This window comes from Labeo rohita, chromosome 4 (assembly GCF_022985175.1).
Source record: "Labeo rohita strain BAU-BD-2019 chromosome 4, IGBB_LRoh.1.0, whole genome shotgun sequence".
NCBI classification, from domain to species: domain Eukaryota; kingdom Metazoa; phylum Chordata; class Actinopteri; order Cypriniformes; family Cyprinidae; genus Labeo; species Labeo rohita.
This window is the reverse complement of record NC_066872.1, coordinates 12937278-12960610: the sequence shown is the minus strand read 5'-3', so window position 1 is coordinate 12960610 and position 23333 is coordinate 12937278. Positions and strand designations below refer to the sequence as shown.

At 40.7% G+C, this 23333-nt stretch overlaps 1 protein-coding gene across 1 annotated transcript; it reads left to right on the top strand.

Annotated features, from left to right (window-relative positions):
* Positions 1-4650: 4650 nt before the first annotated feature.
* On the top strand, positions 4651-22997 carry LOC127164311 (tripartite motif-containing protein 16). The gene is made up of 9 exons (XM_051108172.1): positions 4651-4702; positions 11192-11470; positions 11557-11614; positions 15447-15990; positions 16563-16658; positions 16737-16970; positions 21378-21537; positions 21678-21725; positions 21921-22997. The coding sequence occupies exons 2-9, from the start codon at positions 11212-11214 to the stop codon at positions 22478-22480; spliced, it is 1959 nt and encodes a 652-aa protein (XP_050964129.1). The 5' UTR covers positions 4651-4702; positions 11192-11211; the 3' UTR covers positions 22481-22997.
* Positions 22998-23333: the final 336 nt, after the last annotated feature.

Here is a 23333-nt window from a genome sequence, read left to right as displayed (position 1 = left end):
CTGTTCTTTTCGATTGAATAAACAAGTTAATTAAAAAAATTGACTGAATATATACTCAGATGTGAACCTGAGGGATGAGACTGCAGCAGGACTTAAAGAAGCTAAACCTCTGTTCACCCTCGATAGGAACTTTTGTAGACGTATTCAAAGAAATGAAGGCAAACTGGTTTTGTAATGTGTGAAGATGGTAATGCTGGGTTTGGACTTGTTTAATTGTCCTCTGCTGAGATCTTGAGAGATTTAACGTGTTCTAGTATTTGCAGTTGATTTCATGTAAAGTCGGGCGTACACTGTGCAGTGCCAGCACTGTTTTTGTTAAATACCAGCTCTCAATGTACGAGTAAGGCCTGAGACACACTAGATGTTTTATTAAAGTAATGTAACATTACTTTTGATTACTTTTTAAAAATTTCTAATATTTTCAACTGTTAATCATTTTGAGACATTTAAACCAGGCAGAGTTCACCTTACAGTAGCACTGAACACTGATTACTGTCAGACTTTCAAAATCCTTTATCACTTGACATTATCACCACATAAATAATTAAGTACTAGTACTTACACTACTAGCTTGATAGTTATCTTATAATCCATTAAATTGTACAGAACAAAATGGCAGGAGCTGCGTTTGTATGAAATAGAGTGAGTCCACGATACCAGGATGACAGAATTAAGAAACTGTACACATTTTATTGAATTGAGATTTAATATTTTATTAGCTAATCAAATGCAAAGAAAAACTAGTAAGTGTATAGTGCTGACTTAAGTTGCCAGGATGAGTCTGAGTTATTAGCTTTTAGCAGTTGTTATTGGGGAATAACACACCTTAGAATGTCATGACTGACCAATCAGAATCAAGCATTCCACAGAGTCATGTAATAATTTAATTTAAAGCACAGACACACAAATTCAGACTTAATATTTTGAGATCGTTCTGAGGTTAAATACATATTTGAAATCATAAGAAATAGTTTAATAGCTATGATACTGGTTTTGAAAATTTTGAAAAAATGTTTGCATAGTTATGACAGGAAACACTGGCATCTAACAATGCCTTGAAAAAAAACACTATTAATCTTAAAAAATAAAGTATATGCATAAACCCAAACAGGAAATAAAACAGTTATTGAATAAGCATGTGTCCTATTCTGTGTCCTGAAGTCCCCAAACATTGGTGTCTCATTTTAGAGCAGTCAATGCAATTTATGAAAGAAGTCAATTAAATCTGTTTGTGTGTTGGTGTGTGTACTTGTTTCTGCTACATTGTGGGGACCAAATGTCCCCACAAGGATAGTAAAACCTGAAACTGGCCTGCGGTCCCCACAATGTAAAAAAAATAGTAAATGATGTTTATCTGAAAATGTAACGATGCAAACATGTTTTCCGTAAGGGGTAGGTTTAGGTTTAGGGTTAGGGTTGGGTTAGGGGATAGACAATATCGTTTAGTCAGTGTAATTGTAATTTAATTATACATTTTTTCTCAGTAACTGTAACTAATTACAATTACATTTATTTTGTAATTAAATTACGTTATTCCGTTACATGTAACTAGTTACTCCCCAACACTGTATGTGAATAACAGGACTGAGTGAAAACCTTGGGACACGACTAAAATGTGTATTTATCTAAATTATTGTAAATTTATTTTAAAATAAATGCATTTAAAATCACAGTGTCACACCCCTCTGGACTGTTTTGTTGGTTTCGCCCTTCTGTGCCCTTATATGGTCTTACCTGTTCCGTTTCTTGTCTTTATTGGTTAATTACCCACACCTGTCTTTGTATCGTTAACACCCTTGTATAAGTCTGTTTCAGTTCCGTGGTTGTCGTCTGTTCTTAAAGTTATGTTAGTGTGTGTTTCCCTGCTGTTCCTGTCTGGATGTTCCCTAGTTGGATTTTATTAAAGCCCTTTTGTTATATTTCGTCGTCCTACGTCTCGTTTCAACACATGACCCTGACAGAAGAACGGCCCTTTAAATATGACGGCTGAGGAAGCACTTTGTAGTTTGCGGCAAGGTGGTCGGAAGTTGGAGCGGTATGTGGAGGAATTCCTCAAGCTTGCTAACCAGCTGAGCTGGCACGATGCTTCTCTGGGTGCGTGTTTTCAGCTGGGGTTGGACGACAAGACTATCTGTTGCGATCTTCCCGTGTGAGTATACCCTGATCGAACTGACTAATCTCATCCTTTATTTAAACGTTTTCCAAATTCGAAGCTGAAGAAATAAGGGAGGATTATGTGTCTTGCGTCCGGCCCCCTCTCTGGAACACGCCGCGTCGTGTCGGCTCACACCTCGCCGGGAACCCCCACATACCGCACCGACGGCTCAGACCACCTGCCCCGCCCCAAACAACCACACGTCATCCAAGGCTCCATCTGCTTCCTCAGCCCGAAACTGCCGGCCGCAGCCCGCTCAAGCCCGCCGGTCACCGCCCCGTGCTCAAGGCCGCCGGCCTCTCAAGTGGCAAGCCACATATATAATGAGGACATTATGGACCTGGCCCTTCCCATGGGGTTTGATGCCCCTATCCTCTCTCCTTCTCCTATGTCTCAGCTGTGCCCTTATATGGTCTTTCCTGTTCCGTTTCTTGTTATGTCTTTATTGGTTAATTACCCACACCTGTCTTTGTATCGTTAACACCCCTGTATAAGTCTGTTTCAGTGCCGTGGTTGTCTTCCGTTCTTAAAGTTATGTTAGTGTGTGTTTCCCTGCTGTTCCTGTCTGGATGTACCCTTGTTGGATTTTATTAAAGCCCTTTTGTTATATTTTGTCGTCCTACGTCTCCTTCCAACACATGACCCTGACACACAGATGGGACATGGAGGTACACAAAAATGTAAAATAAAAATGATTTCTGAAGGATTTTAAAGATTATATTTCAAGTTAAAATGTAGCGTTAGACACTTGGGACATGCATAAATGTTATATTTTCAGTGTTTTAGGTAGTTTTTAATCATTTTGTAAATTAAATGTTTTAAATTTGCAGTCAGATTGATGTGCAGAGCACTCTGCTCAATAATAAAATGTATTTTATAGTTAATTTTTATGCATATTTGTACATATTATGTCCTGGGGACAGAAATAGCACCCATTTGGTAGATTGGCCCAAGGTTTCAACCGATTTTTAGCTTTATAATCTTCTGAATGCACACACTAGATCAGGGGTGCCCAAACTCGTTCCTGGAGAGCTGGTGCCTTGCAGCGTTTAGCTTCAACCCCAATTAGACACACCTGATCCAGGTGTAGAAATGTTCCGGCAGTTGATGTTGGTGTTGAGGCGAGTTGGAGCTAAACTCTGCAGGGCTCCGGCCCACCAGGACCGAGTTTGGAGATCCCTGCACTAGATGATTCGACCAGACCGTGAGACCACACACTTCATGATTGTAGGAGCAATTTCACAGAGACTCACAAGATCAAAAGTGAATAGAGAAGAAAAACACATGAGGGACAATCGACACTGTCAGCTGGATCTCCTGGTGTGTGTACAGTGAAAAACAAACTAGAGAAAATAAAGAATATGGGTGATGTTCTTTCTCAGTACTCTACTTTCATGGCATGTTTGTGGCTGCCAAGTTTCAGCTATAGAAGCACACAACATCAGGTAGGCGACACTTGCTCACTGGCCATCACGGGGATCACGCCAGACCAAGAGTCGTAAATATCGAACCTTGACTTTTATGCTGTATTGGATAGAACAGTAGAGAAGTGACACGGAATGCACAGATGCGCTGTGTGTCGGTGCATTAACCACGAGGGCATTGGCACGATCGTTCGGAGGTACAAATCGGGCCTAAAATCGGCCTAAAGATCTTCAAGCATGCGACGTAAAGCCAATGCTCACGATTTGTGTGGTCACGCTATACCAGGTTTGCCCAAACTCGGTTCTGGAGGAACACCCTAAACCCAGAACTGTGTTGCTATATCCGTCCACACACGCCGTGTCACCAAGGTTTGATTTTTGTTTTTGCGTAGGCTAAAAACACGCAATCCATTCGTAACTCTGCTTCAGCTGTGCGATACCCTCATGAGGGGCAACTGACCTGATTCCCCCTTGTTAACAACAGTGTTCCTCACTAATGCTCAATCAGCACTTCATTATGTCATTATCTTTTTCACTCTATACGAATGTTAACTTAACTCTTAGAATTCTGCTGTGTATGATGTGTTCTTTAACACACTTCCTCTTATCAGTTACTGCTACACGCGTCACTTTTCACACATTATGTTTGACCACAGCCACAATTGCAACATCAAGATACGGTAATTTCCATTTTAGTGCAGGAGAAAGAGTAAACATGGAATAATGTTATATTGCACTGTATTACCAATGTTATTGTGTGTTCCTGTAGTTCAGACAACAGCATATAAAACACTTCTCAGTGCATGCTGTGTACAGAACACAAGTTAAGGAGAGTTTAGATAAACATTTAAAGATGATCTTAATACCTTTAAAAAAAAAAATCCATTTTTTTTTCTTTTTCTTTTTTTTCCCCACTGTGTTTAGGGACCAACACAATCATACATTCTGAAACAAAGTGCCAGTTTTCAGTGTGTTCAGTCTGAACTGTTCACCTCTGTCAGTGGATCACCATCTTTCTAACAGACAGACAGTAGTTAGTAGCTATACACCGTCTCTCTCTCTCTCTGTCTTGTTTTCTCTCTGTCTCTGAGTGGATGTGTCGTGCGGGTGTGCTGCGAAACAAGTGAGTCTCTGTTATTTTATTTCAAAGTGTCTCTTTTCAATTCCAGTTCAGTTCAGATGAGCTTATTTTGGCATGACAAATTGTACAGTGTATTACCAAAGCATTTAAATGAGGAAGAATAATTTTTAAAATTTAACAAAGGAGTTTGCATTGTATGAAAATTATGACAGTGCCATGTTAAAAAGAAAAACTAAAACTAAAATTACAAGATTAAAATCATAATATTTTGAGAACAAAGTGACGAGAATTAAGTTGTAGTAATTAAAGTTGTAATATTTTGAGAGCATATCTTGCACATGCAAATGGGAGCACCGGGAGCCAGACAAAATATATGTGGGATTATTAGCAAAAATCATACTATGTGTTATACTTGCGAAGACAGCATGCTTGAAATAATATTTCACGTCTTTGATTCCATTCATTAGGCCCATTTGTAATGCACCAGCCACCCAATAATAGCAATAAGCTTTGTGCTTTTGGTACTTTTAATATAAAATAAAGTCTCAGCTTTGAAAATCTGTCCATTTTATAGCAAAATACAAACAATGTGACGCTCTTTAATGTGGTGGGACAGAACACTGTATTCATGTGAATCAATTGTCTTTTTGATTACAATCATTCGTTTCATTAAATTATACCGTTTTCTTTGTGAAAATTCCACCACCTACTCTGCAAAAATGTCTGTGGCATCCGATCTTTCATTCCTCACATGTACGTAAATAAAAACAACAATAAAACGTTCTAAAGGTTGAAGTGGACTCGTTAACATAAGCTATACTGTCGTCTTTTCTGAGGTACATTAGTGACTATACACAAGCTTTTTTATATATGCTATAATAGAGTAAATGATTGGAAATAATGTTTAACATCTTCCATTCATTATTTGTAGCCTAATTTGATAAAACAAATGTCTCGTTGTAATCAGATTATTATTACACATTATTGTAATAGACACATTTTTTGTATTTCGCTATAAAACTGACAGATTTCGAAAGCTGAGACTTTGGATTGTCTCCCGGTGCTCCCAATCTGGGCCATTTGCATGTGCAGTAGGCCTGATACACTCTCAAAATATCTAAACTTTATTCTCGTAATTGTTATAGATGAATTCTCGTAATTTTGACTTTATATTAAAAATATTTTGACTTTATTCTCATAATCTTGACTTTACTGTCGCAATATTTAGACTTTTTTCTAGAAATATTTCAACCTTATTCTTATAATTTCGACTTTGTTCGCTAAATATTTTGACTTGACTCTCGTAATCTTGTGGCACTAAAACAGCGTCATAGAAAAGCAAGTCTAGAAATCATGAACAAAAAGTACAATGTTTCTTTTTTGTTTGCAATTGATTTTAAGTTCTTTGTAAGAATCTTTGAAAGTTTGTGTTGCCTATGATTTATTTGATGCAAAAGAATATGGAATATGCAAATATGCTGTCTAGGTGTTCTAAAATTGAGGCAAATACATCTCTTGTATTTTTACTCTTTCAAATCGAACATATAATGTAATTGTAACAGAGGTGCGAGAGACGAGCAGATCCATGTGCATACTTTTATTCAGAGGACGAGACACAGACATGGTCAAAAGGCAGGCAGGGTTGAACAACGGCAGACAGGTACATAGACCGCAAACCAAGAGTAATCCTTAAAACAGGCGAGGGTCAGTTCAGCGGCGAACGTTATCCGTAGGGCGAGGCAGGAGAATGGTCAGACAGGCGAGAGTACAAAAGGCAGGCGGGAAAGGCAAATCAGAAAACTAGATACAGGATAACGGGGAACGCTTTGTATGACTGTAAACACAAATCAATACTCGGCAATGTTTGACAGGAAGACCGGGGCTTTTATACTGTCTCTGATTGGTGCAGGTGAAAAAAACAGTGGCCGATGGATAATGTAGTCCGGGGTGTAGTGCAACAGTCCGTGTGTGCAAACAGAGTGAGAGCGACATCTGGTGGTGAGCGGTCCGCAGCACACCGACCAGATCCATAACATAGCCCCTCCCCAAAGAGCGGCTTCCAGACGCTCCAAACAAACCACAGTCCAGGGGAGCGGTGGGGCGGGGGTGAGACAGGGCAAGGGCCGGAGGACCCAGTGACTGAGGCAGAACCGGCAGGGCAGGAGCCCACCCAAGCGGATCCGGAGTCCACCAGGGCGGAGCCGGAGGCGCAGGAGCCCTCCAGGGCGGAGCAGGAGGCAGAGCAGCCCACCGAGGCAGAGCAGAAGGCAGAGCAGCCCACCAGGGCGGAGCAGGAGGCGCAGAAGCCCTTCAGGGTAGAGCAGGGGGCGCAGAAGCCCTCCAGGGCAGATCAGGGGGCGCAGAAGCCCTCCAGGGCGGATCAGGGGGCGCAAAAGCCCTCCAGGGCGGAACAGGAGGCGCAGAAGCCCTCCAGGGCGGAACAGGAGGCAGAGCAGGAACTCACGTCAGGGACTGGGACCTGGGGAAAGCAGGGATAGAGGAGGCAAACAGAATGAGGAGAAGAGCAGAGAGTTTACTGGTTAACGCCACCTCCATAAGAGGTTCTACAGCCGGAGCTGACACCTCTGGAGGCATTGCCGCAGTCTCTCCGGCGAAAGAGGCCTCTGGAGCTGACCCATGGTCAGACGGGATCTCTGGAGCAGACTTCAGACCAGACAGGAGCTCTGGAGCAGACTTGAGACCAGACGGGGGCTCTGGAGCAGACTTGTGGTCAGACGGGAGCTCTGGAGCAAGCTTGGGATCCGACGTGACCTCAGGAGCTGACTTGGGATCAGACGTGACCTCAGAGGCTGACTTGTGAACAGACGTGACCTCAGGAGCTGACTCGTGAACAGATGTGACCTCAGGAGCTGACTTGTGAACAGACGTGACCTCAGGAGCTGACTCGTGAACAGACGTGACCTCAGGAGCACAGTGTGCAGCCCACACACACCAAAATGGCAATTGCCATTAAGGGAAGAGCAGCAGCGGGTGGCAGGGTCTCTTTACTGGTGGGTTTGGAAGGTGCCGATGCCACTGGGATGTTGGCTGCCCGCACTGACACTAGTGGTGGATCCAATACCTTGGCCATCATGATAGGCCGTGATGTCGAACAGGGTGTGACTTGACTCTGGGCCGTCGGACGATACTTCACTTGACACTTGTCGATCAGGCGTGTCATGACGAAACTCTGGACAGACAGTAGAGATGTAACGGGGCTCTGAACAGACAGACGAGACGAGACGTGACTTGGCCCTTGGAGATCAACTGAGACTTGACTTGATACAGGAAGTGTGGCTGTAAGTTGACTTGGCTCAGGAAGTGCTGCTGTGTCTTGACTTGTCTCTGAAGGAATAGCTGTGACTTAACCTGTCACATGAACCTCAGCTGCAACGTAACTTGGCTCTGCAGGAACAGCAGCTGTGACGTGACTTGACTTTGCAGGAACAGCAGCTGGTGCAGGTTCAGGGGAAGCAGACATGGCGTTAACAGGCTGTGGCTTGGCTGACGTGGCGTGAGCGGGCACTGGCTTGGCTGACGTGGCGTTAGCAGGCGCTGGCTTGGCGGCCATCTTGACAACAGGCTCTGGCGTGGCGGCCATCTTTGCGACAGGCTCTGGCGTGGCGGCCATCTTTGTGACAGGCTCTGGCGTGGCGGCCATCTTGCGCAGTGGCTCTGGGCTCTCGGGCAAGACCTTGCTTGACCTTGAAGGAGCGATGGTTGTGACCTTGCTTGACTCAGGAAACATGGCTTTAGCATGACTTGACTCGGAAGCTGGGCTGGACTTGGAAGCTGGGCTGGCCTTGGAAGCAACAGCTGTAACTTGGCTTAACACAGGAATGACAGCGGTAACTTGACTTGACACAGGAACGGCAGGTGTAATTTGACTTGACACAGGAGCAGCAGCTTTAACTTTGCGTGACTCAGGAGCAGCAGCTTTGACCTTGCTTGACTCAGGAGCGGCAGCAGCTTTGAGTTGGTTTGACTCAGGTACCGTAGCTTGAACCTGGCTTGACTCAGGAACCACGGCTGTGACTTTGCTTGACTTGGGAAATACAGTTGTAGCTTTACTTGCCACAGGAACAACAGCTGTAACTTGACTGGACTTAGGAAGAGCAGCTCTGACTTGTCTTGACACAGGAAACACAGCTCCAGCTTGACTTGACACCGGAACAGCAGCTGTAGCTTGACTTGACACTGAAACAGCAGCTGTAATCTTGCTTGACTCTGGGGTGACAGCTGTGACTTTACTTGGCTCAGGTAACGCAGCTGCAACTTGACTTGACTTAGAAACTTGACTTGACTCAGGAAACGCAGCTGCAACTTGACTTGACTTGGAAACTTGACTTGACTCGGGAAACACAGCTGCAACTTGACTTGACTTAGAAACTTGACTTGACTCAGGTAACGCAGCTGCAACTTGACTTGACTCTGGTAATGGCAGCTGTGACATGACAGAGCTCCGTTTTCGCCGCCATTTTGTGAACGAGCTCCGCTGCGCTGCCATGGTATGAACACGCTCCAACGCGGGCGCCATTGTTTGAGTGCGCTCCAGCGTGGCCGCCATTTCACGAATGAGCCAGGCGGCCAGCGTGTCCGTGGCGTCGCGCTCCAGCGCAGCCGCCATTTTGTGAGCGGGGTGTGCGGCCACCATTCCCACATTGTCGCGTTCCTCCTCCACGACCCCCACAGTAAACGACGAGCCCACACACATTAAAGCAAAGTCCAAAAACAAACTAAGTGATGAACGCGGACCCTTGCGTCTGAGTTTTGTTTTGAGTGGTGGGTTTGTTCCTTCAATGAAAAAGTCTATAAGAACACAGTCGGGGAGATCCGAAAGATGTGCGATTGCCAAGTACTCTTGTATGTAGCCCTCAAGCGTTCGTGTGCCCTGCTTGAGGGCTAACAACAGTCTTGTGGTGTCCATACCTGCTGAATGTCCAGGGGTGAAGCTGCTGGATGCTTGTGTGTCCAAGTATTCTGTAACAGAGGTGCGAGAGACGAGCGGATCCATGTGCATACTTTTATTCAGAGGACGAGACATAGACATGGTCAAAAGGCAGGCAAGGTCGAACAACGGCAGACAGGTACATAGACCGCAAACCAAGAGTAATCCTTAAAACAGGCGAGGGTCAGTTCAGCAGCGAACGTTATCCGTAGGGCGAGGCAGGGGAATGGTCAGACAGGCGAGAGTACAAAAGGCAGGCGGCGAGACAGACTGAACGAGAACACTAGGCAAATCAGAAAACTAGATACAGGATAAAGGGGAACGCTTTGTATGACTGTAAACACAAATCAATACTCTGCAATGTGTGACAGGAAGACCGGGGCTTTTATATTGTCTCTGATTGGTGCAGGTGAAAAGAGCAGTGGCCGATGGATAATGTAGTCTGGGGTGTAGTGCAACAGTCCGTGTGTGCAAACAGAGTGAGAGCGACATCTGGTGGTGAGCGGTCCGCAGCACACCGACCAGATCCGTAACAGTAATATATGTAACAACATAACATGAGTTTCTTTTTTTACTTTATTTTTTATTGATCATTATAGAACACTGAACAGTCAGAACAGCTTTGCGGGTACAGTTATTGGCCTTTTTGCTTGATTTTAGGTAGAAAAAAAGATACCCGAACTGATAAAAATCTAACGTGTTGCAATATTGTCACGGCGTACGTTGTAGGGAGGACGCAGGAGAAATGGAGTTCAACATAAACAGTCTTTAATCAACGTAAAACAAGGAAAATCCAAAAACAGGGGCAGTTAAACACACATACAGCAAAATAACACTAAGACTAGACAAAGGGAAATGGAACAGGGCAGGAACTAATATGCACAAGATCATTAGAAACAGGTGGCGCAGTAATCAATTAACCAAACAAGAACAGGAAGGAGACCAAAGAAGGAGATACAGGAACTAAGGTTGGGGCAAAAACACAGAAATATATATTTATATATACATACTTTACACATATTTAGCCTACACATTCATATATAAACATAGAATCATCCAAATATGAATACATGCATCATTTCTAACATATTTTAAAAAAATATTTATTTACATCTAATTATTAGTATATGCACCGTACTTTTATTATTTAGAAATTAGCCAATAATTTGTGACCAATATTTTAATATGTAGAGTGATTTCTCCTCTCTAAACTGTTTCTCAAGTGTGTTCTGTTCTGTTATAATGCTACTCTGTGCTTTTTTTTTGTATTATCCTCTCATTGTGCACTATATATAGCATATGCACATCACATATACATTTATAAATTACATAATTTGGAGGAAGTTTGTCATCTGACCGAATTTTTTTTTTTTTGGGGATAGTAAGTTAGAACCTCTTACTTCTATTTACTCCAGTGAGTTAGAGAGGAATCTCTGACTGCTTAAAAGAATTTGGTTTGGATGAGGTGCCTCTGAGAGACTTGATTTGATCAGAGCTTCATTTCCTAATCCAAATAGGATTTCAGGCTTTTGGTCCATGTTAAGGGTGAAACTATTTCAAATCTATTTCTTCTTGTTCTGCAGTTGTGAATCGGTGAAGGACAATGGAATCTTTACAAGAGCTTCTTGTGAACTCACTGGAGGAACTGGAAGACGCTAAATTGAAGAAGTTTCAGTGGCACTTAAACAATGATCATGAGGGTATACGAAAGAGTGAAATGGAGAATGCAGATAGGTTAAAAACAGTGGATATGATGGTGGGCTGTTTTGGTCCAAAAGAAGCTGTGAAGATCACTGTGGACGTCCTGAGGAAGATACAGCAGAAACATCTGGCTGAAGACCTGGCAAACAAATACAAACAAAGTAATGTTTTAAAAGTGTGATTGTTTGACATAAAGTTTTCTCTTTATTCTGCTCATGTTTTTGTATGATTTATGTTGTCCACACAGCTCAGGATCAGGACAGTATGAAGACATCTGCTCCTGTTGCAGCTGATTCATATATGGGGTAAAAACAGATTTCTATCAATGCTTCCACATAGACCACGAAAATTCACACTCAAAAAATGCATTTTTTTTTTCGAACCAGTCCGACGAATCTTTTCAGTTTTGCAAAGTGAAAACACGAGCCGTCCAATAAGATCTGAGCATTACGTCATGAGCCCTGAGCATCTGCTGTTGCACAAAAGGACGAGAGCGGTGGCACTGTTTTGAAAAACCAGTGTAAACAAACACAGAAAAAGAATCATTAGTATCTGAGAGCAGATATATTCTCACGTATTTTTTTTATACAAAATATAATTTCTATTAATTTCTCAATGAATTATGTGATCTGAAGAGCACTGTCCGTTTTCTTCCATGTGCACGAGTGTTATGAGTCAAAGTATATAAAGTATGTATATAAAGTATATATTTAAAAATATATTTAAAGAGTGCATGTCTGCTTTTTACAGAAAAAAGATCTCAAACGGAAGTTAGTACAAGAACTTGACGATGGTTTAAAAAAATAATAATAATAATCACATACATTTTCAAATATAGCTCAATGCTAATTGTACTTCTATTTATATTTTAAGATGTACCATTGTAAGCATTATAGATAGTTTGTGTTTCTGGTGTAAACTTTATTCAGTGCTGTATATTGAGCAGCAGACAACGTTAAATACATATACAAGATACATGTTGTTGCAATACCAACACTTTTTTGTAGGTATTGGTGTGTTACATGTGTGTGCCGATTTTTGTGCTTGAGAGGCCCTTGTTGAACGTGACTAGGTGGCGCTATCGAGTCATTTTGCCACACCCACTTCTGAAAGCTATATCAGATGGATATTTTTTTTACCACTTCTGGCATGTGTTTTATGAGTTTTCAAGCATTTTTAGGCCCTCAAAAATGCAATTCATTTTGGAGAAGAAGAAGAAACGGAGCAATTTTAATAGGGTCCTCGCACCATCTGTGCTCGGGCCCTAATAATAAATCATTTCAAAGAAAATAATAATAAAGTAACTCACATTAGATTTATTAGATTTGAGGGTTTATGAAAAAAAAAAGAACTTTGAATGACCTAAAGATGATCCGAGTCTAATAGTGACTTATGCAATAAATAGTCAAAACAATAGCTATTATTACTTACAATAAAACTTAAGTATTTACTGTATAATTACTTTTAACCAAAGCAAGACTCTTAACTATTGCAATTCCAGTGTCATGGAATGCTCACACAAAAGATCTATTTGCAGTTTCATTCTCAGAGTCCAAAACAACATAATCCACGTGAGCAAAACAGAAAACAAAGATAGCAACACAGGAACAGAGGAACAGAATGCAATACTGAGCAACTAAAGACTAAATGAACAAGGTATACACAGGGTGAGGCCAATAACGAACCAATAATTAGTACAAAGGGTTATGGGAAATGCAGTCCAGAACACACAAACAGTAACACAAAGAGAGTGCCCTCTGATGGCTAACATGGGCAATCCAATAACTGGCTGTGACATCCAGAATATAAAGTATATTGTAAATCCTGCATGACTTACACATAGATTGCAAATATTGACAAATGATTTTAAAACAAGAATTCATAAGACTAAACCACACCTTATTTCTGAGTTTGAAAGCGCATTTTGTGAACCAGTGACTGTTCTCTGTAGTCTTTAACATGACAAACCCTCAACACAGATTCCAGCGCACACCGTGTTTGATTGATCAGCAAAAGTCATTTTCACAGTAGGCTGGCATTTAAGTGGTTATATAATACATATCTCATTAAATGCTGAAAATGTTATTGTATTGCTGATAAACTAATATTTTGTAAACTTTTGGACTATTGCCCCTAACAACTTTGCTTATGCACAAATCACATAGGCTAAAGGGGAGGGACCTAGGTACATATGGACCTCTTATATCAGGTGAAGGCCTCCACACATCAGCTTCTCATGCAGTAAAAAACAAACAAACAAACAAACAAACATTGTGGAACAAATAGAAAACTGACAACACACAGTGTTATTTTGTAGGAGATTCAAACACCAAATATTGTTTTGTGGCTGTTTAATGTGTGGTGACAGATTGCTGTAGAACCTCAGTTCAAGCACCATGCAAACCGATCATCTCGTACTCTTTATTAGTTATAGCTTGAAATAAACATGAATAAACATCAAAAGGTATCTTGTGTCAACCATGGAAAGACTCAAAACTTTTCAAGTTCAAGTCCACCAACGTTATTCTGCTCTCCTGTTTGGTTTGTTTACTGAACAAAAATGACAGATTCGACATTATGATTGGTCAGATTGCCTGTCAATCAAACTCCCTGTGAAGGGACAGTTATATACAAGATCAGGGAAAGATTCCATGATTGTGTCTTTAGCAATAAACAATCATCATGACATAATTATAATGGGTTTCCGTACATAAAAGCATGAGATTATATACACAGAAAAAAGCACAATGACAAGGTTGAACATCTTTAAATAATTCATCATAATGCACTTTTTGTTGTTGTTATTTATAAGCCTGAGGAATGAATTAGAGTTTAAGTTTAGAGTTACTCAAAGGAGATTTAAGGCACTTATGAATTGTGAATTTTGCACTTAAAAGAAGTAAATTAAAGGGGTCATCGGATTAGGAAAGACGATCGCAAAGACACAAAAAAAAAACTTATGCTCACTTCTGCTGTAAGTGAAGCTATATCACGAATGATTCGCACGAACATAGATGGATATATGTAGATCGGGAGGCGCATCCCCTTCACAAACAAATCTACTGCATCTTCAGCGGCTCAGATCTAAGTAATAAAAATATATATTAAGGGATAAAACTGATAGTAGGGTTTTAAAATATAATCACTTAAATCAATCTAGAATGTACTGGTTTTACTAAAATCATAAAATAAATGGACAGCTGTTTTTTCAACAAGACCACAAAATGAGCAAGTTTCATTATTAACAAGATAGATAGATTAATTGAACTTGGTGCTCATATTTTTTTGCTTTTAAGTTGTTGCACTTGTTATTACATCATATGATGATCACATTCACACTTAAAGCATCCAGGCTGCACCTGACCTGCACCTGACCTGCACCTGACCTGCACCTGTGTTTTTTGTGCTTAAAATCACTGCTATGTAGCTTCTCTCCTTGGAATACTCCCCCTGTTGGAAAAGAAAAACAGAAAAAACAGTATATGCTGGTTAGGTATGTTTCAAAGCATGGCAACTGGTTTAAGCTGGTCAAGTGCTAGTCCTAAGCAGCTGGCTCTTGCTCAGGACCAGTTCAGAAACACCTTATAACCAGCTCAGGACCAAATAAGGGCCAGCTTGAACCAGCTCAAACCAGCTGCCATACCTGACCAGCACATGCTGGTTTTTTCAACAGGGCCGATGGCTTTTAAAAATGGCGCCTTTCAAACTGTGGTCTGTAGTGGAAGCTCTGCCCACTGACGTCACAGGTTCCCTTGTTCAAGACCAGCAAGGTTTTGGGGCCGGTTCGGAACCAGGATCTGGGCACCAGTCCAGGATTTTTTAAGTGGAAAAGCGCAGCCTGGTTAATGATTGGGCTCCAGCTCTGGCACCAGGCCCGGTGGAAAAGCGGTGTTAGCCAACTTACAAACTAGTGGAGACATTGAAAACTTAATGTTAAGTTGAATAAACAAATTCAGAAACTGCAAGTTGTGTCGGCTTAATTCCATTGAAATTCCATTGAAGCAACTAAAGACTTGCTGACAAATCTGTTGTACATTGGTCACTCAAACGCAGAAGCAGGAAATACAAAACTCTTCAGTTCAGGGAAAGAGAAACTGAAATGTGTTGTTGTGTGTTTGTGTCTCTGTATTCATGCAGTAACATGGCAGAAGCCAGAATCTCAGTGTGTCAAGTGTGTCAAGTGTGTCTCCTGAAGGATCCAGTGATCATCCAGTGTGGACACAGTTACTGTAAGAGCTGTATTACAGGCTGCTGGAATCAGGAGGATCAGATGAGAGTCTACAGCTGCCCTCAGTGCAGACAGACCTTCAGTCCAAGACTTGCTTTAGGTAGAAACAACATGCTGACTGAACTGGTAGATAAATTGAAGATAACCAAACTTCTCGCTGACTGTTACGCTGGAGATGTGCAGTGTGACGTCTGTACTGTCAAGTCCTGTCTGATGTGTCTTAACTCTCACTGTCAGAATCACCTTGAACAACATGAGAGTTTCTTCAAAGGAAAGAGACACAATGTGACTGAAGCCACCGGACGACTGCAGGAGATGATCTGCCAGAAACACAAGAAGATCCTTGAGGTTTTCTGTCACACTGACCAGAAATGTATATGTGTGCTGTGTTCAATGGATGAGCATAAAAACCACAACACTTTATCAGCTGCAGCACAGAGGACAGAGAAACAGGTGCAAACTTAAAGCAATAGTTCAAAATCTGCATGATTGACTTTTTTTGTGTTGTGCCAGTCTTTTATGACTATATTTTCTGAGGAACAAAAGAGAAAGTATTTTGAAGAATGTCTATACTGTGTCTATACACTGAACAGCAATTGGCTTTAAAAGTTTTATTTCAAATAAAATAGCATAAAAGTAACACAATACAATTTATACATACAATTCCAGAGGTTTAATACGAGTCTTCTGAAGTGATACAATTACTTCGTATAATCCTAAACCATAATTCACTCTCAAATCAAATCAATTCTTTTATCGGTAAATGTATACAGAGCCCAAATCAAATATGTTGGCATGTTTAGTCATGTGAAATGCATGAACCAGCAAGGTCTGATGTTTTAAGTTAACTGCCCTTTAACACTAGGCATTGACAAAGTAATGCTAGCACGTATGATTGAATTTATAACTTTATCACATTAGATTTCTAACTCCTTAGTCTCACAACTTCAGCATATCAACTGTTCACTTGAGGAATTTGTGGTAGTAGTTTTCCACGAGATTTACTATCATCCATTTGTCCCCAGCACCAGCTGAAGGAGATGCAGAAGACGTTCCAGCAGAGAATCCAGCAGAGAGAGGAATATCTTCAGAAGCTGAGAAAGGCTGTGGAGTCTTATAAGGTGAGTCTGGAGAAGAAGAGAAGTTTGACTCTCCTCTTTCAGTCCCACTGAAGCCTGAATCACTGTGTGTCCTAACAGCGCTCTGCACAGACAGCAGTGGAGGACAGTGAGAGGATCTTTACTGAGCTCATCCGCTCCATTGAGAGAAGCCGCTCTGAGCTGATACGGCTGATCAGAGATCAGGAAAAGCGAGCGGTGAGTCGAGCTGAAGGACGACTGGAGCGACTGGAGCAGGAGATCAATGATCTGAGGAGGAGAGACGCTGAGCTGGAGCAGCTTTCACACACACAGGATCACATCCAGTTCCTGCAGGTAACAGATCTAGAAGATCAGGATCATAGTGGACTTCAGCATGATCCTGCTGTAACAGGAGACTCAAATAGAAACATTCCGAATGAGCAGTTGACTGCAATTCTGTCATGTAATTATTGTAGATGTTAGCTGAGAAAAAGATAAACTAAAGTCATGACAACTTTCAGAAAGGATTGCAAAATCTTTATTAATGTAAAAATAGAAAAGCTTGAGTTTGGTCTTGGCGGACTAGATCTGCTATGCTGCTGCTGCTGCTGCGGAGCAAGTAGACCTGCTTCGGCTAAATGCTCAGATCATGAAGAACATGCTGCTGCTGCTGCTGCTGTTGCTAGAGAAAGAGCAAGATCCCCCCCAACAAAGCAGACTCTAAGTTGCTTAACGTATGTCACCCCCCGACCCTGCAGATCTACCTGCCAAGACTTGAGTAATTGCTGCTGCACTCCAAGATCCATGAACCTGAAAGAGGGCATGGACCACTGCACCAATGGCTTAGCTCTTTTAGACTAAACGTTTTTTGTTTTTATTTTTTTTAAAAGACAAAACTATGATAATTGACTACGCCGGAATTAGGGATAATTCTATAGCAAATAAAATAAATGAATGAATGGAGACGAAGGTTATGCCCAGTTACTATTTATTCCAGCACCACCTGGTAAGCATATAATGTTGCTTACATTAGGAACTCATTAACTTTTGGCCTTCAACAATATCTTTAAAATTAGGTCTGATATAACGTTCATAAGCTGCTGAAGACCAAAGGCCCATTTCTTTAAGAGTGGAGGTCAACACTTTGGGCGCTGCTGTAGTTGCTGCACCGATTCTGATTGAGTGCGGAGTGAACACATCTGAATCGAGGCTGCAGAGCCGACAGAGCTGCCTGAATTTTAAGGCGAACCAGGAGCTTGTCAAGGGGTTACCATCCTCCGTAAGGAACAAGGGATCCCCCCGGTAAGGCGTGATGCCGGGTTTCCAGGTACCGAGACATAGAAAGGAGAGGGCAAAAGACAGAATTAATACTAGATGTAATAATAGGGACATCTTTATCAGATTTATCAGTCTTGGAGTGCTTAAGAATTAGAGTAAATTGGTGGTTGTTTAGCAGAACATTGGAAACGGTGAGATCATAGTTAGGATCGAAGCATAGTGATTTACAAGTAGTGTTGTTTTTGGCAGCCTGTTTTAATTTTAGTTTTAGTCTAGTCTTTGTATGAAGCTGTCATTTTAGTTTTTATTAGTTTTAGTCATGTTCAGTTTTAGTCAGAATTATCCATGACTATTTTCGTCTAGTTTTAGTCGACAAAAACTGATGACATTTAGTCTAGATTTAGTCAATGAACATTGTATTTTAGTTTCTTTTTTTTAGTAATGCAATTCTATTTAACCCAGTCAATATAGTATAAGTACCTAGTAGTATAGTCAAGATACAAATATGCGCATGTGATTGGTGTGTGTCAAACGGTGAACACAAAACTTTCCCTGGAGTCTGCCATTGGACCGGCAAAACTATTTCCCTGAAGCATTGACTCTAATCTGCTCTGATCTGATCCATTCGGCATGTGATTTCGCAGGTTAATTTGCCAATGTACACGTTCAAGCTATTTAAAACTACAAGAAGAAGAAACGAAACAGAACTCGATTCATTACTTGCGCGCTGTTCTCGCACACACAGAGACGTGTTTCAGACAGAGCGGCATATCGAGTTGATTCCTCTTTCACGTCTCCCTGCGTTTAAGATGCATACGCATGGGGTTATGTCGCAATATTGGAAGTATTTCTGTTTTAAACCATGAAGGCGAGCCAGTGGATATCAAACTTTGCGCCGTAGTTATGCCGGTGAACGTCTTAACTTCAGTTTTAACTTTACAATCCACTATATAGAAAGTGAAAGTAAAAAATAACTGACAGAGTTTTCTAAAGCTGCAATACGGCGCATATTCTCTCAGACACGAATCTACTTCAACATGTGCTGATAATGACATATAACTGTCGAAGGTTCGCGGTGTTTGCATGCTCCATCACAGAAGAAGTGAATTAAATGCAATATTTATCAAATACACAGACTTTTCAAAAGAGTTTTCTTGAGCAACAGAAACACGTTTCGTATACTGCTTAATACAGCACCATCTGAACAAGAATAATGATAAACATAAACACATACTATTTAAATACTAATAAAGTGGGGTTATTTATGCTTTTATCAGTGTTTTATGAATAAATCTGACTCAATATAACATTGCGACTACAGTAAAAACACTTTTATTGTTCTAAAAACACAGATTTGTCAGCATTATCGAACTTGAGGATGTTAGAATAAACCCAAAACACACGTGATCGTTGTCAGGTGGTGAATCTGGCCAATCGTGAAACAGTCATGTGATCATCAGAGAAACTGCAGCCGCTCTGAACAAACTGCGCAGGCTGAGTCAGTCGCTGCTCTCGAATCGCTATCACGGTACTTTGATGACACACGTGACAGTCACGAGGCGTCGGCGCCGCCTCAAGTCGGACAGAATTTCTAACCGGCATACACTGCTTCAAGTCAGAATTTGATCGAGCTGCGCAGCGCTGCGTTAAGTCGAACACACCTATAGCCTTCATGTTCCCATTGTCCATTGTCTAGCTTTCTTCCATGTACCACTGTTTGGTGTGTTCTTGTTCCTGTTTAAGGAGAGACACTGCAGGTAAAAACACTTTTTTCATGCACCTGTCAAGTTTGAGATTTTAGGCTTTTTGGCTTTCCATAAAGTGTTTTTTCAGACTAGTGGAAAGAAAACATCCAAAAGACACTTAAGAGTTTCTTTTATAGCACTTTATCTATTTGTGTCGATAGATTTCAATTACCGTACATATTTTTAAAGGCTGTTTTCCCAAAATGCATTTTTTTTCTCCTACACTGAGCCATAAATCTATACTTCAGTAGCACTTACACACACACACACCAAACTTTACTTTTTTTTTCGGACTATATCCTGAAGGTTTTTATAGAGGGATGTGTTCATATATAATTTGCTTGATTACAACATAATATATTTTTCTGTCTGTTCTAAGTATTTTCTGAACTATGGAGTAACACAAATGAGATTTTGAAATTCCCTCTGTAAAAACATTTGACTGGACTTTATCCAGTGTTTAGATATTTGCATAGTTACACCTAACATTTAATAAAATTTGTAATACAAAAAAATGTTTGCAGTTATCAATGTAATCACTCGACTGGGTAAGTAAGGTGATAACTATTAGTTCTTTTTTTTATACCCTATTCACCTGCAGTGTCTCGCCTTAAGGTCATGTTTATTTCATGTTACAATCATGTTCTGTTAAGTTTGTCTATTTGGAATAAATACTGGAATTGGGTTCCACAAGCTCGAACTCCAGTGGATGTTTATTGCAGTTGTATTCTTATTCTGAGGTAAATACCAGGCTAATTCCTGACAGTGCATCTTCTTCTGAAAGTGAACAGCAGCCTAGATGAATGTGACGAAGTTTGCTGATTTTTTTTTTATTATGAAGGTGATGTGCACATTTACATGTTCATGTACAGGTAGGGTTGCCACCTGGCAATATATCTGTAAAATACCTTGCTATGTGTGCCACGTTAAGCTAACTGAGACTTGTCAAAGCACTTACATATGATTTCGGTTTTGTTTAATTGGATTAAGGCAAAGAATGCATGTTTGTTTTGTTAATATGACAATTAAAAACAAACAGACTGATGAAAATGTGTGACGTGCGGTACAACTCCAGGATCATATTATTAATATGAGAAGAATGTAGCTAATGCTTTGAAAGTGCTGGATTGTTGTCTTATTCAAGAGTTACTAAAAATAAGTCAATACCAGCAGTTGTAAACTTTTTAGCAGAGACCAGGAGACGTTTTGGATATCTTGAAGCAGAAGTTTCTCTTTATTGAGATACTAGCTGTGCGTCGCTGCAGTCATCAGAAGTCGTCTAACTAAGGCAGTGATACATTGTAGTTTATATACATTTAGGGGGCAGTGCTTAGAGATATTGACACAGTACTCAGAGGTGACATCCTTTGATCAGATCAAGAACAGAGAATGCAGGACGTTACCCTTCCCCCAACTCTAACACCTCAGCAGACCTATCCAAATAATCATAATCACATCACCAAATGGTTTGAGCGGGAACTAAGACTCTATCAACATCACAAGGATAAGTCATGAGAACTAAAACTTTGCAAACAGATGCCATTATGTTTACATTAAATGCCCAATACAATGTAGATCACCTTAGATTTTTATATGATGTTACGTTAGGAAGTGGGATCTGCAGATGTTAAACAGATCCTTAAATTTGTAATCCCACAGAGCCACACAACTCCAATCATAGTGCAGGATGTTGGGTGAAGTGTGGAGCGAATGAGCTTTGATTTCTTTTTTTCTGTAGAGTTTCCAGTGTCTCTCAGCACCTCCTGAATCTACAGACACACCCAATATGCCCTTCATTTCTCTCTTTTCTTTTGATGACATGAGAGAATGTGTCTGTCAGCTGAGAGACAAACTGGAGGATTTCTGCAAAGAGGAGCTGAAGAAGATCTCAGACAGAGGTAAAGTCCTGGAGATTGATCTGCTCTCAGAAACGAGTCCATCATCATCTCATATCATGGAGAACATCATATTAGAAATGTGTTAGGAATGGATGCAGGATCATGAGAATCACACTGTTCATGTCTGTTGATTTCCACAGTCACATTCAACAACATTGTTCCTGGGCCCAGGAACGACTTCCTACAATGTAAGTGTGTCCGTGTTCTTCCTGTAGAAGGTGAAAGAAGAGTTTTATAATTGATGATGTAAATGATGATTTGCACAGGATATCTGCTCATCTGTACTGACACACTGATGATACACTGAACATGAAGAGTTCAGCTACATGAAAACATCAAACAGATTCATAATTCCTGATTCTGATGTGTTTTATCTCCATCAGATTCCCATCAGCTCACTCTGGATCTGAACACAGTGAATAAACGCCTCCGTCTGTCTGAGAACAACAGACTGATTACTGTCACTGACACAGATCATCAGTATCCTGATCATCCAGACAGATTTGATGTGTATCCTCAGGTGTTGTGTAGAGAGAGTGTGTGTGGACGCTGTTACTGGGAGATTGAGTGGAGTGGACGTTATGTGTTAATATCAGTGTCATATAAGAGCATCAGCAGGAAGGGACGGGGTCATAAGTGTGTGTTTGGACATAATGATCAGTCCTGGAGTTTGGTCTGCTCTCCTGACAGATACGTATTCATACACAATAAGATACAGTCTCGTCTCCCTGTAAAGTCCATCAGCAGTGGAATAGGAGTGTGTGATGATTATGTCAGGAGAATAGGAGTGTTTGTGGATGTGAGTGCAGGAACTCTGTCCTTCTACAGCGTCTCGGAGACAATGAGTCTCATCCACACAGTCCGGACCACATTTACTCAACCGCTCTATCCTGGGTTTACTGTTTCCATTGGATCATCAGTGAAACGGTGTCATCCCTTTTAGTTGATCACACAGAGGCTTCAGTAAATGATTTATCCAATAGATCTATTGTAATTGTCATTGTAACAGACATTTTAATGTGTTGATTACTTTTCTATAACTTCTATTTCTACACTTTCCCTCCACTTCACATCACAATCAGCTCAGTTCAGATGGTGTACTTTGCTTTTGTTGTAATGCTGCAGGACCACAAAACATTCATGTCAATATTAGTTGTTAGAAAAATGCAACATACTATGTCTTTTTTGTGTGGTAAGATGTAAAACAAATATTGGTTCCTCATACCAGTTATCAGACATATAAACATAACATTTTTTTATATCAGTTATTTAAAAAAACGGTCAAATATTGGTTACATAATTACTATTTACTTACTACAGTACAAGCAAGTACAAAAATGTATCAACAAGCGTTTATTATTATTATTATTATTTTATTATAGTTTAAATGGCTTTTTAAAAGTGTTTAGATTTTTTTTTTATCCTCTGAGGCTTTTAGAAGAATGATGTGCTTGCGTTGAAATGCCTGTTTGTTAATTATTGTTTTACACAAGTCTAATAAAGCTTCAATGAACAAGACATTTACCACTTTTGTGGTATGCTGGAATAGGTTTTCATGCCTGATTGTTCCAAAAGCGCACTATTTTTCACATAAATTTACATTATTGTAGCACCTTTCTTCCCTGTCTGTCTCAAACGCCTGGTTTCGTCCCTGTTTTGATGAAACCCCTCCTTTTAGCCCAGTCCGTTGTGACTGGCAAACCATTTAGAGCGTCTTTCCAGAAATGTCACTGCAAGTTCCCTTTAAGTCAGTCACATTCAATGTTACGTATGTGGTTTCATTTGGGAGTCCCAAT